Below are 16,804 nucleotides of genomic sequence, written 5' to 3'. Positions count from 1 at the left end.
CCCTACTGCAGGAGAGGGCTGGAGGCTACCGGTGGCTGCATCGCCTCAGGCTCCAAGGACTTTTCTCTGCTGGGATGAGCTTGGTCAGAGCCCTGGGAGCACAGCCTCGGATGCTGCTTGCAGAGCAATGCTGGGCAGAAGGCAACCAATTAACTTCACACCGCTGAGTGAGCCGGGAGGGAAGATCTGGGCCTGTGCTTGCGGCTTCAGAGCCGGCCGGGTCAGCGAACACAAGGACTGAAAGGAGTCCATGGAGGACTCATCGCCGGTTCGTGCATGTCCCCAGCACTCCTAGCACACACACTTCCAGCTTTTTTTCAGGCACCCATTGTTTCATTACAATATTACCTTCACACTTCTGGATTTGCTGTACCAAGTCTATTTTCCATCCTTTCACCTTAACACATTACCATTTTTTGGTTTAAGCCCAAGGAAGAGACAGCCAAATGCCTTTGTAATATCTACCATTTACTAATAGCTGCTAAAATCTGAGATTTAAGGTCTCTCTTTCCTCCCCTGCCAAGCAAAGGAGCACTGCAGGACTCCGAGTGCTGCAGGACAGCGCTGGTGCAAAACCCAGGCAGGGCTCCCACAGCCCAATGCTGTTGCCAGTGCGAGGACACTGAACGAGGGTTTGAGATCAGCCTGTGCCTGGGAACGTGAGGGGGGAGATGAGCAAGGGATGGAGCTGAAAGCTCCTCAAATCGTGTAATACGGCCTCTGATATTTTGCTGGCTGTGAGACCACATCAGGAGGGGTCTGGTTTCCACAGAGCAAAATCTGAAAAGTTGGGTGAGGGGGAAAGAGAGAAGGGGAAAATAGCAGAAGGACCCCAGAAATGCTCTAAAGGCTGTCCACAGAGGGGATTTCTTTCAGACAAGCCTAATAAACGCAACTCAGTAAATTGTTATTTAAATGGTCTGTCTCAAAGGGAGCTCCTAGCAAGCAGCTGGCCCTGCAGCAGCCGTGCTCATGGCTCCAAATGAAGACGTTCGGGGGCTCACGATCGCTCTGATGAAGCAGAAAGCAGAAGGCTCTGTGCCTGCGCGAGCAGGGAGTGCTGCAGTCTTGGCGCTCGCGGAAGAGATGCTATCGGGGTTGCCGAGGAAACCAGAGGATGCAGACCCAGCAGCTTTGACTTTGCATAAACTGACAGGGAGTTCAGCTGGGGACGAGGCGCTGAGAAGGCTGGTGTTTTCCTCCGGCTCCCAGGAGCGATTTTGCTGTGGCCGTGTTTCCATTTTCCTGCAGTCACATCTCCTGCTTCCACCTCTCCCAAATCCAACCCTCCGTGTCCCCCCTTGGTGTCCAAGCACACACAGAGCTTTCCCCCCACTTACTCCCAGTTTAAACTGGGAAAAATTATTCGGAAAAATGATTCAGAAATCATTTTTATTCAGAAATAATTTTTCTTACCCATCCCTTCCACCCAGCCGCCCTATAACCTCTTCAGTATTTTCAGTATTTTTCAGTCTCCTGCACATGCATGATTTCTGGCAGCAGAGATTTTGCTGAAGCTCCTTTCATTGCAGAGGGAGCACCAACATCCCACCTCCCCGCACAAGCCTTGGCAGCAGGAAGCACCGTGCCACTCGCACAGAGCCAGAAGGGCTCATTTCACCATTTCTTGTGAACTTGCTCTGAAAACAGCCTGGAGGCAGAGGGAAGCTGGCAGGCAGCACCAGGTGAATTAATGCCACCTCCAGCAACGTCGCTCTTACCTTGTTAGTCCCTGTCCCTCCCTGAAAGCAATGGGGAGCTGCAGTGCATTGCTGTGGTTTCCCCCACTCCTGACTGAAGCGATGTGAATTTCATTGAAAAGGCCCTTTGGGATAAAGTGCTGCTGTTCATTTATTTATAAACACCCCAAGGCAGCATTATTTGCCCATAAATACTATGTGCGTTAATTCAACTGCAATTCAACTTGCATGCAGGCTTCCCATCAAATTTTCCTGACGTTGCACCAGTGAAGCTAACACCCTAACGTCACAGAGCTGCAGAAGGGTTTTTCCTTCGGTGAAATGGCATCCCCAAGACAGGCATTAAATCCCCTGGGAAAAATAAAAAGATAAAAGACCTCGACCCCTACACCAGCTCCATCTCACGTAGGAGCAGAACGGATCAGCGCTGGGCATTGACGCTGCCCAAGAGCTGCTGCGGTGGGTCCAGGGAGCGGTATTTTCATTGTGGATTTGCATCACCCACAGAACAGCTCAGCTTTGACACAGGCAGATCAAGGGTGCCTAAGGTGTGAAGTGGCCGCTGACAGCAGACATTTCGGGCAGGGAGATTCTCAGCCTGCAGCAAGGGAGAGCAGCAAGCACACTCAGGGACAGGCTGGCACTGGGTTGCCACCCCCTCTCCATAACGGCCACTTCCACTTCCCAACTCAAACTCATTTCTTTCGGGTTATCTGGGAAGTGGGCAAAGTGAGAAAGAATTAGGGGCAGTTTGTTTGACAGGCTGGCAGCTGTCACTACGTGTGAAAGGACCCAGAAATGAAAGAGCAATCCGGCACATGGAAGTAGAAAGTCCTGACATTTTAATTATCTGAAGAGATTACAAGATGAAAGTCTGCCTTGAGGCAAATGTATATTAGTATTGATATAGTCATTGTGCTTTTCAGTAAGAGAAATAGGAGTCTGTATTTACATAAGAAACTATAGTGTCTGAGATCTTTAAATATCATATTTATGGAAATGATTCTGAATTACAGCATTTACAAAATAAAAACAAGCTTGAATAAATATTCAGTCCATTAAATAAGATTTTTTTTCACAGAAGCAACTTTTTGTGCATATTTATTTCACAACTGAAGTTTGTTGTATTTTTTATCCTATAAAAGAAGCATTAAATTTGTTTTTATTTATTTCTTTTTTTTTTCTAAAAATAAAACTGCAATAATCATTGCAATGTGAAGCCTGAGATTTAAGCCTGAATAAGTATCATTGCTTGCACCACGTTATACTCACCTCCCACCAAACACCCACCCCATGCCTTTCCAAACTCCGGTGAATGCCGACACTTCAACTCAAGGATTCCACGGAAGGAATTTCAGGGAAATAATAACAAAAATATAAATAAGGTGAGGACAACACATTATAGCTGACATTGTCCACGAACAGCATCATAAGGCTTGTGCATTACACATAAACTAGGTGAAGCTGTTTCATGTGATCCCAAATGACAGTAGTGCCAGACTGCTATACCCTCATATGGCTCGTAACACTTAATAGAAAACCACTGAACAAAGGGAATGTCCACCAAAAAAAATTATAATTCACACTGGCCAGTTTCGCTTTATCATTTCGAATGACGACCTTTCTTGAGCATGAAACCGCAAACAACTTCCTCATCTCTCTTTTTGTATTTATCAGTTTGAAACACACTGTGTAACTCTGCACGTCAGGAAAGAGGATACAGCAAAGAGCTCTTGATCTCATTTCCTCTGCAACCACAGCACACAGTGTCTTGCTTTTAATGTGGCTAGCTCAAAGCATGTCCAGACGTCTTTGAAACCTCAGTGCTCAGGGAGCTCTTACTGCAAAGAGTTTGTGCAAGATCATAGCAAGAATACATGTGAATCTTATTTCTTTCCTCTCCAAGTGGAAATAAAAATTAATCCCTGGTGTTTCAAATAAATACAAACATCTTCTGAGCTGTTAGCATGAGTGAAGTAACAGTATGCAATATTTTACACGGTTACTCTGCCAAATGTGGACACCAAGAACCCTTCTCTGGCTGACCATTCTCTAATGCTCTGACCTTTCCAATGTATCATTACGTATTTGCCTTTTAAAAATCATTTTAAAAACTCAGCATGGGATAAATCATTGTCACAATACTGAACTCTGCTGCTAAACCCTTCCAAAAATATGTACTTTAATATTGATTCATTCATTTGTAATCATTTCCTCTGCAGTTTGTTTAGTTAAGTTTTAAATGTTGATATAGAAACCAGAACTCTGTCTTATACTTTTATTAACAGGATTTAGCATCAATGATGCAGATTATAAATAATCCCAAAATCTCAAAATATGGAACTAGAAGTTATAAATTGCAATTTTTAAAAGAGAACTTGGAGTTATTGCTCTGCTCAGTAAATGAAAGGCAACAGAAATAGACTGCTTCAGGACCTCCAGTGCTTCCTACGTGACTCAAAGAAAGTTTTGCCTTTATAAATATTCAAGATGGATTTGAAATATTGTTGCTTTAATTAATCCTAGCATAGGTAGCAAAAACCTAGCAATGGGCAAGTTAAAGAGCAACGGGAGGGAGAGAGCTGACATCCACAGCCATGCTGGAATTGTAAGCACAGAAGTGTCCAGGCTTTGGGACTGGTTTGCTGAGATGAACTAGGTAACCGCCTGCTCTGTTCTTAGCATGTCAGATAAGCAGCAATGCTCGTTCAATTCTCTGAGCCCTATTTCTTTCCCCACAGTGCATTTGTTCTGCATATGGCATCGTAACATTAATGTTTTAGATTTATGGAAGACTGTACTGCAGCCTTAGAGCTACAGACGCTTCATACTTCCCTTTAGCAGCTTAGGAAAATGCAATAAAAACTGTACAAAATTTATAATAATGGATGTCAAAGCTTACACACCCTCACAGGGTCCCTCTTTCAAGTTAAGTCTTGGCTTAGGTCAAATATCTCAGTCCATGTAAGACTCCAGCAGACACACCAGTAGTTTAATACGTCAGATACCAGCTTTGTCACTATAGAAAGGAGTGACGTGGAACATGTAACAGTGAGTGCAAACACGGACAGGCTTCATCTGACCATAGCGAGGTAATGGAGCAGAGTGGGAGGAACAGCGGGAACAGAAGATCTGAAAAAGAAAAGGGAGATCTCACGTTAGTTCCCTGAAGAACTGGTGGGACAAAACTCATTTCAGAAAAGGGGAGAGAAGATGGCATGTGCTGTGCTCCTGGGTACTGGGAATACTCGGGAAGACAGACTAGGGGAGTATTTGTGATTATCCCCCGAGTTCCCACTCCTGCATGTCCACTATAAAGTTATCAAAACCAACTTCTTTACCACCTTGTACAAAAGCAAGAAAGCAAGCAAGTGAAATAAGACTGTGGATTTCTGGCTTTCCAAGACTTGTGACTGCTTTATGCTCCCTCTCCTTCCCCCCCAGACTTGCAAAGCAGCAGCCCTGTGCACCAGTCATCCTGCAAAGACTTGGAAGAAACCAAAGGGACATGCTGTCCCTGCAGCTGAGCCCTGCAGCACCCTCTCTGTGCAGGCTGCTGTGGTTCATGAAAGCTTAGAGAGCAGCAGTCCGGAGTGACTCCAGATTCGGGGTGCTGGTTCCTGGGCCTCAACAGGGAGTTCTGCTTTCAAGAGGACAAATTGCTGTATAGAAGTTAGAGTTTCCCACCCCCCTCAGTTTCTAAATAAGCTGACCAGTCGACAAAAGACATAGGAAAGCACTTGTCACTTGAAAATCTTGGGCAAGAGCACACGTTTTGCTGTGCAGCTGAGTTCCTGTGGTGTGTGTGAATGTGCTGCTCTCCGGCTGAGCATTTCTCACACGTCTGCCTGAGTCATTACCTTGCCACAGCTCCTGCAGTGGTGCTTCCTGCGAATGACCGTGAAAGGAGCCTTGCAGGCTGTGCAGTAGCTGCAGACTTCATCTGGAACCCAGTCAGGAGGATCTGTCAGAAACACAACAACAAAAGGGGAGATAAATCAGAAGGGAATAAAACCAAGCCTGCGATTACCAGGTCCTCCAGGGAGCAGGGAGGATAAAATATCACAGCAGCTGCTTTCATCTCGGCGTCTCGAGGTGCTCTGTGAGCAGGCAGGTGGGTAAGCTGAGGAACGACGGGGGTCTCGCCCCCAATTCCCCACAAGGTGACCACCTCTGGGGCAGAGCACAGCTGCTTTGGGCCTGAAATGAAACGCAGCCCGGGCAAGTGAAAGTGGCAGGGAGACGTGGATAGGCAACATAAAGCACGAGGACAGGAGGCTGTTCAGCAGAACCCAGGTGGTTTTGACAACGCAACCAGCCATCAAAGCAAGCTGCGAGCCGTTCCCAGCCTCTGCAGCACATCCTGCAGGAAAGCTGGCTGCTTTTTGTACAGTTTCAGGCAAACTCCGCAGAAAATCGACTCAGAGCCTGGCTGCTCTCTGCTACACTATCAGTGCTCTTCCTGGAAGCCTGCCTTACCGGCAACGAAAGCAAATACACAAAATCACGTGCACAAGACTTAGCAGAAAAAGATCTCGACCGCCATCCCTAAGAGCAGGTTTCAGTTGTTTATTTCTCCTGGGAGCTCTGTAACCCCTCATAAAAGCCAAGCAGCAAAATGGTTTGGTTTTTGCACAGCAGAATGCATCAGGCTCACTTCTGTTGAGCTGCTCCTGCTAGCGACAGGCTGACGCGACCTCCACGAGTCTAAAATCATGAGTGTAGAAATGACGTAGCTGATTGCTTAATTAAGTTAGTAAAAGTCTAATCAAGGGCAAGACAAGTTCTACTCAAAAGGAATCCACGGACAAAGTGGAAACATAAACTGCTGGACGTGTTCACCCCCGTTCCCCATATGCAGCTTCTCTCCAAGTGTTATTTACAGCACACGACCCATACAATTGCTGATTTATACACCTGACAAGCACGATCCCTGCCTTGAGGAGCGTGTTACCCAACAACAAAATACGCGGCGCACTTAATGCAGAGGTCAAGTGGACAACAGCTACAGACAGAAAGGAGACAATTAAATGAAAAATCCAGCTCATTGCATTATATTCGTCAGTCAAATGTAGCCGTGACCCGCTTTCCTCTGTCACATTGCAACACTTGTCAAATTTTTAAAAAAAGCATATACAATGTAATGCAGAAAACATTCAAAAAGCAGATGGATAAAAAAAAAAGTCTGAACAGAACTTCAAATCTGGACACAGCTTTTATAAGATCTAAACTCTTTTGCAAATTAAGTTAGTTAAGGAAGTAATCTCTCATTTAACAAACTATCTGGTCTGATAAAGGCTGTAATTGTAGGGAGAGCAACCAAAAGCGAAGTCAATGTTCAGAGAAATGACCTCTGTGGTAGTAAGAGAAAATAAAATAAAAAAGAGGACTGCGCATTGCAGCCTTCACCTCGCCCCTGGGAACAGCAGAGCAGTTCACCAGAAGTGCTCTGTGGGGATGTAAGGGCACAAAATCCGATTTAAAAGCCAGACTTTCCTACGGCAGCAGGCAGAGGCAGCACTGCCAGCTTAAGCCAGAGCATTAATGTCAGTGAAAGCAGAGGATTTTCCTCTCTGTTATTCTTCTTGCTGCTACCTTTGCAGCTACTACATGTAACGTGGCCAGGGGAACTTGCCCCTAAAAGCGATCTGTGATGCTGACACAAACTGGGTATCACATCCGTGGGATTACCTAGTCTGAAGCCATGGCATGCTGAGCTTGGACCATCTCCACGTTCTCCATCCAGGAGGTCCTTTGGGTTATCACGTACACAAAATAACTAACCAGTAAAGATATTCCTATTCCTAACTTGCCATTAGACTACACAGCCTTGGTTATGTTTTTGGGGATTTAACCATCCCCTTGATTCGCGCTCATTTTTAAAGACAGCAATATTTAGAAGTTATTCAACCTTTTGCCACCAAGTCTTCCCCCCATACAAACAGCACACCAGTGAAGTAGTTTGGTAAGTTGCCTACTTTGCTACCTGTGCAGCTAGTTATCAATTTTAATATTCACCAAAAAGCCAGAAAACAGAGGCCCTTTTTGTACAGCCTGCAACAGGGCAATAAGAATGGAGGCTTCTGGAGCAGCTCGTACCGTAACCGCTCCTCTCCTCAGACTGTGACCAACACAACTCCACTGCAAAGACTCCAGAGCCCATCAGCAAAAAGCAGCCTTCTTATCGGCTGGTGCTCACCGTTTGGGTTTGGTTTATTTGCTTTTCTCTGTTGCTGCCCTTGATAGGCATTGCTGAAAAGTTATTTTTGATTGACCTTATCGGGATTTAATTATCTCCGGTGCTAAATAAGAAGGAAAATCACCAAAAGCACTTGCTGGAAGGACGAGGCTGTGAGCAGCTCAGCCTCTCGGAGCCCGTGCAAGCCCAGTGCGATGGGACCAGCACCTCTAGGTGCCCGTCTCCAGCCTCATCCCCCTCAACCCTGTGAGCTGCCTTCCTGCCTGACTTACATGAGCGACTGAGTCATCATCGGGCTTTTTATAGAACAGGTTTCTGAAATACTCTCTGAAGAGCAGCCTCGTGAGGGTAGAAAGCTCCCGCAGGAGGAGCACAGCGAGTTAGAGAGATGAAACCCTCAGCATCGTCCCGAAGGCTGGCTGGAAGCAGGGCAGCAGCACCGTGCCTGTCAGCTTTTTCTTAGGGTCCTTCTCCAGGCTATGTGGCCCCACACACAACAGCAGATGGAAAGATCCAGTCCCCAAAGCAGCATCTGCCTGGGCTTCGGGGATTTGCACAAGGCATGGAGGGAAAGGCTCGTTCGTGGGCTAATTGGCCCGCTGCTTCATCAGGCTGTGAGAGCTCAGAGAAGTCTGCTGGGAAACGGATGAAGACCACAGTACGAACATCAAAGAGGAGGAGGAAGGGAGGGAAGGGATTAACGAGACAGAGAACAGAAATAAATTTGAGAAGAAAACATAAAAAGCGTGCACAGGAAAAAGGCAGAGAAAAGCAGCGAAACAAGTAATTTAATGGCTATGAAGCACGAGTTCAGAGAAAGCAAAAAAATAAAATTAAGGGCTCAAGATAAAGTGAAACAGTGTGGAGACTGAAAAAGACATTTAAAAGGGAGAGACAGTATTCCCAGCTCCTCGCTATTATATCCTGTGTTATGAAAGCCAATAAATCATGAAACTTTATGTTCTTTTGTTTCACTTTTATATCGTAGCTTTTACAATTCACCTTTACATGTCCCTGCAACCTCATTAGTTAAACAAAGTTCATTCTGCACTATGGAAGTTACAAATCCAACATAAACCCAAGATGCTGGAGCTCTAAGAACAGCATAATCATGATAAAAATCAGATGCTGGAAACACGTCAAAAAGCACATGTGAACTTATTTTGCTTCAATGTGTGCAACACGACTGCTGCAGTCTGTCTGATCTGACATAAACAGGGAGAACATCTCCGTGCCACAAAGCACAGGGAGCCTGCGCCTGGACCCATCAACAGGGGTGAGTCAAAACAGCACCAGGACACACTGCCAGCATGGTCTTCAGCTAGAGCTCGGTCGTGCTGGGATGGACACTTGGCAACAGCAACGCTGAAGACTGAAAGACCAGAATTAAAAAAACAAACCCTGCCTCCTGTGAGTAAACCATCCAAACCCAAGTGTTGACAACACAGAGACACACAGTCCTGAAATAACCGTGAATCCTTACCGACAGCCTGAGTTCATTTGGTGGTGCTGACACACAGGAGACTGGGTGAGATGGGATGAAAAAATCCCCCAAATTGCTGGAGCTTGCAAGTTGCCTTATCTAACAAATCTATATAGTCTGGAAGAAAACAAATCCAAAAGCATGCACTCCCAACTCCCTGTGGAGGGGCAACTGCTAACCCCTAAGCTCATGCCAGTGCCTGCTTTAGGGCCAGGCAAGAAGGGGTGGACCCTTTCTGCATCTTCTGTTTTTATCAAATAACCGTAATGCAGAACTGGAAGTTCCTCCTGGATGGATGTGTATTAGATTTTGGAGCACTCCATGCACGATCCTGATTGTACCTTTCCCAAAGCAGCCTCAGCGAGGGCTGTTCCTATGGCACCCTGTGGAAGCTACAGGGCTGCAGCCATCAACACGCATTATCCTCACAGCTGCAAAAAAGGTCAGGCTGCCTTGCTGCAGCTCCTCTGATGAACGTTGTGCCACACGGTAAATTCTAACAGTTGTAAGTACGGAAAGCAGAGAACAAAGGTGACGTGACTTTACCCCTTCACCCCAACCTCTACGGGAAGATGAGCCCTTTTTTCCCATATGACATTTAATTTTCCGCATGTCATTCCAGGCAGTCTCCAACTTTTATGTAAGATTCCTTGGAGGCAACTGCACCAAAGTAATTTTTTCCCTTGCTCAGTAGATTTAGCCTTGATTACAGCTGGCTTGAAATTTTTCAATTAAAATAATTTTCTGCTTCAACAATGTTATTTGATGAAAATTGGGGCAGGGGGGAGGTGAGGGCAAAAACAGAGGTACAGACTTATTAGCTTCAAGGACAGCTCTGTCAAATGGCTTTCTTAAGATGCGATCTCTGCGCAGACCTAGGAAGCTCTGAACGAAGCACGGAGCTCAGCAGACTCAGGCTTCAGCCTCTGCTGTGCCTGATTCAACACATCTTGACCTATGACATCCTGAATCTGTTCTGTACGGGTGCCTGACCAGCAACTTACTCTTCAGGCCTAATAATTATTTACATAAAATGAAGCAACTCTGATAGAAAACACTGATTTTCACTTGGATATGTTTGTTTTGTTTTTAAAACAGATGAACCTGAAATCTTTATCTTCCATATAACCATTGCTAGCAGTCCTTCGGAAAGCCTACCAGCAATTAGAGAACAGTTATCTTCTAGATTTCTCCCTGAGTGTTCCCTCCCTTTTTTTTTTTTTTATTTAAAGTTTTCAGAATATGTAATAAAACTTATTCTGAAGCCTAAATTTTGAGATTTAAAAATTATGTAGTATATTAACACCCATTTAGATTCTAAATACTTTCTAGTAATGTTCTTGACTTAGGTTCTGAAAACTAGAATTTGATTGATATTTGTTTGAAAACAAATTGGTACTGTGCACTACATGACAGCAGAACACTCAAAAAATGTGTACTTTTAGGACAAAGAAAATTCAAACCTAATCAAATCTCAATTATGCCACAGTGGAGGCAAATAAGCCTGTGCCTTACAGTACCTATTGGTTGCTTTCTCCTCCTGCAACGAAATCTCAATGAAATCTGCACTGTGCTGACAGAGTGGGACAATCTTTGAAAAGGTAAGAGACTGTGAGCAAGTTTTTAACACATAAGCCACACCAATACTACCTAAACCTGAACATTTGGAAATCCTGTAATCTCCCATGATTGAGTACACTTCGTGTATATTGTAAAACAGTGTCTCATTTTAGAAAACTTTCTGGTAAATTATTCTGTTGCACTTGCGCAAGCAGAGCTGCTGAATAAGAAAAACAGCAAGAAGTTATACAGACAGAATATATTTGGTCACTGAACTGTGCAGGAATTTAGCTTCCTTCACTTAGAAAGCCTTGCTGGTCATCATTATAAATAATAGAGTAGCCAGAGGTGTGTAAAGGACAAAAGGAAAACTGAAGCTTTCAGCCAGGGTTGACAGCTAATTCTAGATTCAGTGATTAGACTCTGCACGCACGGCAGCAGGGGCAGTATTTCTTGACCTTGTGCCTTCATATGGCAACAAGAACATGAACTCGAGCCTCGGGACCATAAATTACTGAGCTGTGCTAGTGCTGCTGGCTGGAGAGCAGCAAGGAGTTGTGACTAGACAAAAGTGGGTGGGCCGGGACTTTATGAGATGGAAAGGGATCAAGGAGAAATGGCTTGCTGTTGTGCAGCAAACAGATGCTAACACCATTTGGCACAAACAGTTATTTGTACTGGCAGCCACAGCAAATGCATTACGGCCAGAGTTATGGCTAGGTGGCAGCCAGCAAGGAGGTTCTGTATAAATGGGAGAGAGAGGGAGGGGAAATGGATGTATGGCTGCAGAGAGAGGTGGGATGCTACAGCAAATATTTTTGTGGAGCACAACCAGCTTCGTAATGCTTACTGTCTTTCCCTGACAAAATCTTTAAATTTTTAAGCATCTCACGCTTATTCCTAGACCAGAAATGTAACTCACTGCTTTCGCTGGCCTGTAGCTTCGTGATATCAACACATGAAAAATATTCACCTTGCCCCAATCCCAAATGCGGTAAGCAGGGAATTGTGCTTGATCACATTTACAGATGGAAGAAGAAATGAATACATACAAATCCTTAACAAAACAAACAAAGAAAAGAAGTTACTGTATACATATGGGAAACAGCATGCAAATACAAAGCAAGTTTTATATTAGGACTGGAAACAAGATCCCAGACACACAAACTGCATAAAGATGTCAAATTTCTACATTCTCAATGTTTTGTTTTGTTTTATAAAATAAGAAAAAAAGCTATACTAGATACTGAAGCCTCTACGAGCAAGACAGCCCTGTCGCAGCCAGGATGCATTTTAACTAGGTTAACTGAAAAGCAGCCTTCTTGTACTTTCCAGTGTGAAGGTTTGCTTTAATTCACGTATGACCCGTTCTGCCCACTCCCAGTCCCGTGCAAATTCCTTGGCCAGCTTGTTATCTGACTGGCTTGTCCCAAACCAGAGCTTGGGAACGTCCCAGCAGCCTTCTCCCTGTGCTGGCTGGTCGGTCCCCACTGACACCAGGAGAAAAGCAGAACCCAACCTGCTTTTTTCTGAGCAGCTGTCACACATATGCCTGTTATATACAGACCTTCATACCCACTGGCCACCTTCTCCATCATTTGATCAGGGCATATCAGGGAAATTATATTTTAAAACTCAATTATGAAATTTTGTATACATTCATTTTATATTCTAGTAAAGCAAATGTGTTTGTAGTTTTCACTTGCTCTCTGAAAAAAACACAGACTGCTTTTTATGCCTATAAATTATAAATACATAGGCTTCCTAAAAAAAAAAATAATCCTAGAGCATTAGGAAAGCAAAGATGAATATATACACCACAGGCTCATCTGGACTTTGAAAATGAAAATGCTTCTGTTTTGGAATGTCAATTCATCTGTAGTATATTGTCTTTCAACCTTCAGAAGGTCACAGGATTCAACTCTTATACCCTTGCCAATGTCAGCTGGCTCATAATAAGCATTCGTATTTGTTTTATGACCCAGACCAGCTGGTGAGTTTGATATAGAGTAAGAATGAGAAATCTGACAAAAACAAGTGATTCATCTTCATAATCTGAGTAGAGGCTGGAACCTTCACGAAAATCTTACCACTATTCATTTATTTGTTTGGGTTGCTAGGCTTGCCTTTTTTTTATTAACATCGCTTGGATGCAATCTTCAGCATTTGGTACTTTTTGTAAGGGAGTTTTATTTGATAATTGGAAAAAGCTTTCCTGGCAGGTAGCTCGCTGGACTTTCTCAATTTGATCCATGCTTGTGTTCTGCCATGATGGCAGAAGGGAGGAGCTGCCGATGTGCTCACTCACTTTAAATTGTTTTCACTTTCTGCTGAAATCATTAGGAGTGACCTGAAGTATAGAAACAATGTAGAAAAATGGATATAATTAATTTTGGTGCAATGATGTCAACAGATTGCTGCAACAATCAACAGACTTTGTATTGAATCCATTTACAATGACAACTGCCGTGAATTCCTGTTGGTGGCCTGTGGCCCAGCTTTAGGCTGAAGGATGAACCCATCAGACTTGCTGCAACAAATGGGGAACATCGTTCATGCAGCAAAGGTTATCCTGACCAGCAAATATCTTCATCTGCATCCAAACCTCACCCAGCACGATGCCAGGAGCTGTTGCTTTCACAGCAACCTGCAAAAATGAGATAGGTGGGGAGGTGTTAAAAGGTGTGGGGGGAAGGCACATGGCTGCTGAGGATAAAATACTGCTGCAAGGTTATGCATCGTGCTGGATGCTTTCGAGACAGCAAAGGATGTATCCCATTAGCTATCACCTCATATCTCAGTGAGAGATAGTAGGAAAATGTCTGTAGAGCACTACCAGCAATGACACGTTATGACCTGTGCCTCAAGAGACATGAGTCTGGAATGTACTGAAGAGGGGACAGGATGGGTGTTCCTACAGTTTCCACAAATTCAATGAACTGATCCACTTCAGATACCCCTTTTTGGAGGCCTTCCTTGGTTTGTTCTAGTTTGGAAGGCAGAGCTCACCTCCACGCTCCCCAGCACCCTCTGTTTCTTGTGATGCCCCCTGTAACAAGAGACCTGAACTGTCGACAGTCCAAGGAAGGGCCACCAAGGTGCTGAAGGGCCTGGAGCACCTCTTGTGAGGAGAGGCTGAGAGAGCTGGGGCTGCTCCACCTGGAGAAGAAGAGGCATGGGGGGAGAGATTTCATCTATGTGTATAAATTCCTGCAGGGAGGGTGCAAAGAGGACTCACAGTCCCTTTCCAGTGGTGCCCAGTGCCAGGCCAAGAGGCACTGGGCACAAACTGGAACCCAGGTGGTTCCCTCTGACCACTAGACAGCCCTTCTGTGCTGTGTGGATGATGGAGCCCTGGCACAGGCTGCCCAGAGGTGGTGGGGTCTCCTCCCTGAAGAGCTTCAGAAACCACCTGGATGTGGTGCTGGGCACTCCACTCAGGGTGGCCCTGCTGGAGCAGGGGGCTTGGACCAGGTGGCCTCCAGAGATCCCTTCAAGCCTCATCCACTCGGGCTTTGTAATCCTGTGAAATTCAGCCTCATTCCAACAGAGAAGTCCTGCCCATCAGCCAACCTTAGAGCTAAGTTTACCCAGTCAGAGGAGCTGTAATCATTTGTACAAGAAGGTATTTATAGCATAACCACTTACACACAAGACTCCCAAAGAAAGCTGCAAGGAGATTCACTCAGACATGCCCAAGCCTTCCTGGGGCTATTGGAGCTCCCAGTATGTAACACCACAGATTTCTCCTTACCCCACTCCAACACAGCCCACCATAACATCACCTGAGCACCCAGACTGCTGCCCTCTATTTCAATAAACAGCATCCCAAAACAGAAGCTGTGCATCTCCAAACACAAAACCTTCCCCTCACCAATAAAAGGTGCCACAAAAAGCTGAAGAACCTTAAAAGCTGAATAACATGGCACGGAAATAAACTGACTTTGCTTTGACAAAACGCACGTTCTCTGTGAGAAGGTTATTCAGCATCCTGCAGTTCAGCAGAACTTGCTTTCAAGTTCTGGAAGTCACATTTACTGACACCATCAGGCATCAATTCAAAACAAAAGAATACAAACCGAAATGGTAGGGAGTGAATCATCTCTTGCATTTGTTTCCACTACAGCCTGTATACGGTAGATATTTTGCTTAAAGATTTGTTCTTCACTGTGCCTTCTGTCAGATTCTGAATTATTGCACAATAGAAAAATCAATTAAAATTATTCTGAATAGTTCTTTACTTTATCTGCCCCCAAATCATCTTCCTCCAGAAGAGATAATTTTTCTACAGTACATTATACATAAATTAGGCCTGCTGTTCTAAATGAATAGATTAAATTCCAAGTCTTTAGCCTGCAGCTTTAGAAGAAGGGTTAGCAACCAATCCTTGAGTTTTATATAAGCACAAAACAACTGATTTCTCTAAAATCTAAAAGGTTGTTTGTTTGTTTGTTTTTTCCCTGTGATCTCTGATCTTTACTACAAAAGACATGAACTAACATTTCTTGTCTGTTGGTCATCCCTTTCTGCAGACAAGCTGAGACATACATTGCTCATTACTCATTTAACATCCTGGATTCAAAGTGTGACTGGCAGAACACTGGTGTACATAGACAAATAGACAATAAACAACAGGAGAAAGTTTTAGAGCATGGCAAAATTACTGCCCAGCTGATATTGAGGCAAGTTTAGGCACAATTTCTCAGTTTATGGCTGTCTAGGATTTCTCACCTGACCAGGGACCCTGACCAGAGACAACACCTCTCCAGTAACTGGGCTCCTGGTGTGATGAGATCACCATCCAGCCCTCAAGATCAAAGCCGACAGCTTTCCTGTTTGCTGCATCTCATACAGCTATTTCTCTTCTCTTATTCTTTGACTGCAAGTGCAAAGATTTCTTTTAATCCATTTTTTATACATTGTTTACTATACTAGGGCTACAGTCCATAACTGACTCCTAAGCACTCCTGCAGCTCAGATTTAAAACCAAACCAAAAAACTTCTGAGCTCTCAGGAGGACTGAATCCTGACCCACACTTTGAGACTTACTCTTCACTTCTCTTCAGCCCTTCCATGCATTCAGTGAGATTTAAGTACCCCCAGTACACTCACGAGAAATATCTTTTCCACACTTAGAAGTAATATGGTGAAGCATACAAAAATAAAAACCATAGTATTTTGATCATTTTCCTCAGAGACAAATGCATAGAAAATATGAAAGCTACTTCTACTGGTGAAAAAAGTAGCACCTCCACATATAGCTAAGGATATAAAAGATCTCTAGACTTGGCTGAGATGACCTTACTTACAGCATCACATCATACGCAGCCGTCTGAGACTTGTCACATGTAACGTCATGTGCTATATTAAAGCCTTTAGTACACAGAACCTTTCTCCACTCATACAAATGCATTCATACTGGATATGACAATTTGCAGATCACAGACTTTCATGAGGATGTTAGAAGTTCTGAAAGAAATATATGCTCAGTTTATCATCTGACTCTGTTTATAAGCCACATAATGACAGTATTTTATATTCACTTTCCAGAGCCAAACTTTACAAGAGTGGGGTTTTATTCCATTTTAATGTGTTTTTGTTTTTTGTTTTTAAAAACAACAGTATTGTCTCACTTTATTCTCAGAAAAAAGAAAGTACCTTCAAAGTCCCCATCTCTGGCTTTTGCTGCAAGTTCTGAGGATGATATACTTTCTTGACACAAAGCACAGTCTTCCAATGCTGCATTCCTTAAACCCTGATTAACTGTAAAACAAACCAAAAAGTACTTGAATTCATATTTTTCCAATTTGTACTCAAAATATTCATGTTAGGATTTCCAGAATGATATTACAGGAGCATCTA

The 16,804-nt window shown here is 44.0% G+C and overlaps 1 protein-coding gene across 2 annotated transcripts in view; it reads right to left on the bottom strand.

Annotated features, from left to right (window-relative positions):
* Positions 1 to 2,550: 2,550 nt before the first annotated feature.
* Positions 2,551 to 16,804, bottom strand: part of ZFYVE28 (zinc finger FYVE-type containing 28) — a 143,876-nt gene continuing 129,622 nt past the window's right edge. For both annotated transcript variants that reach the window (XM_082759185.1, XM_082759186.1), the window contains 3 exons: positions 16,601 to 16,705; positions 5,561 to 5,664; positions 2,551 to 4,832 (listed from right to left, as the gene is read on the bottom strand). In XM_082759185.1, coding sequence (XP_082615311.1) covers positions 4,701 to 4,832; positions 5,561 to 5,664; positions 16,601 to 16,705 — 341 coding nt within the window. In that variant the 3' untranslated portion in view covers positions 2,551 to 4,700. The remainder of the gene's footprint in view (positions 4,833 to 5,560; positions 5,665 to 16,600; positions 16,706 to 16,804) is intronic.

The sequence above is a fragment of the Aythya marila genome (assembly GCF_965140915.1).
Source record: "Aythya marila genome assembly, chromosome: 4".
Classification (NCBI taxonomy): domain Eukaryota; kingdom Metazoa; phylum Chordata; class Aves; order Anseriformes; family Anatidae; genus Aythya; species Aythya marila.
This window is presented reverse-complemented; position numbering and strand designations above follow the sequence as displayed.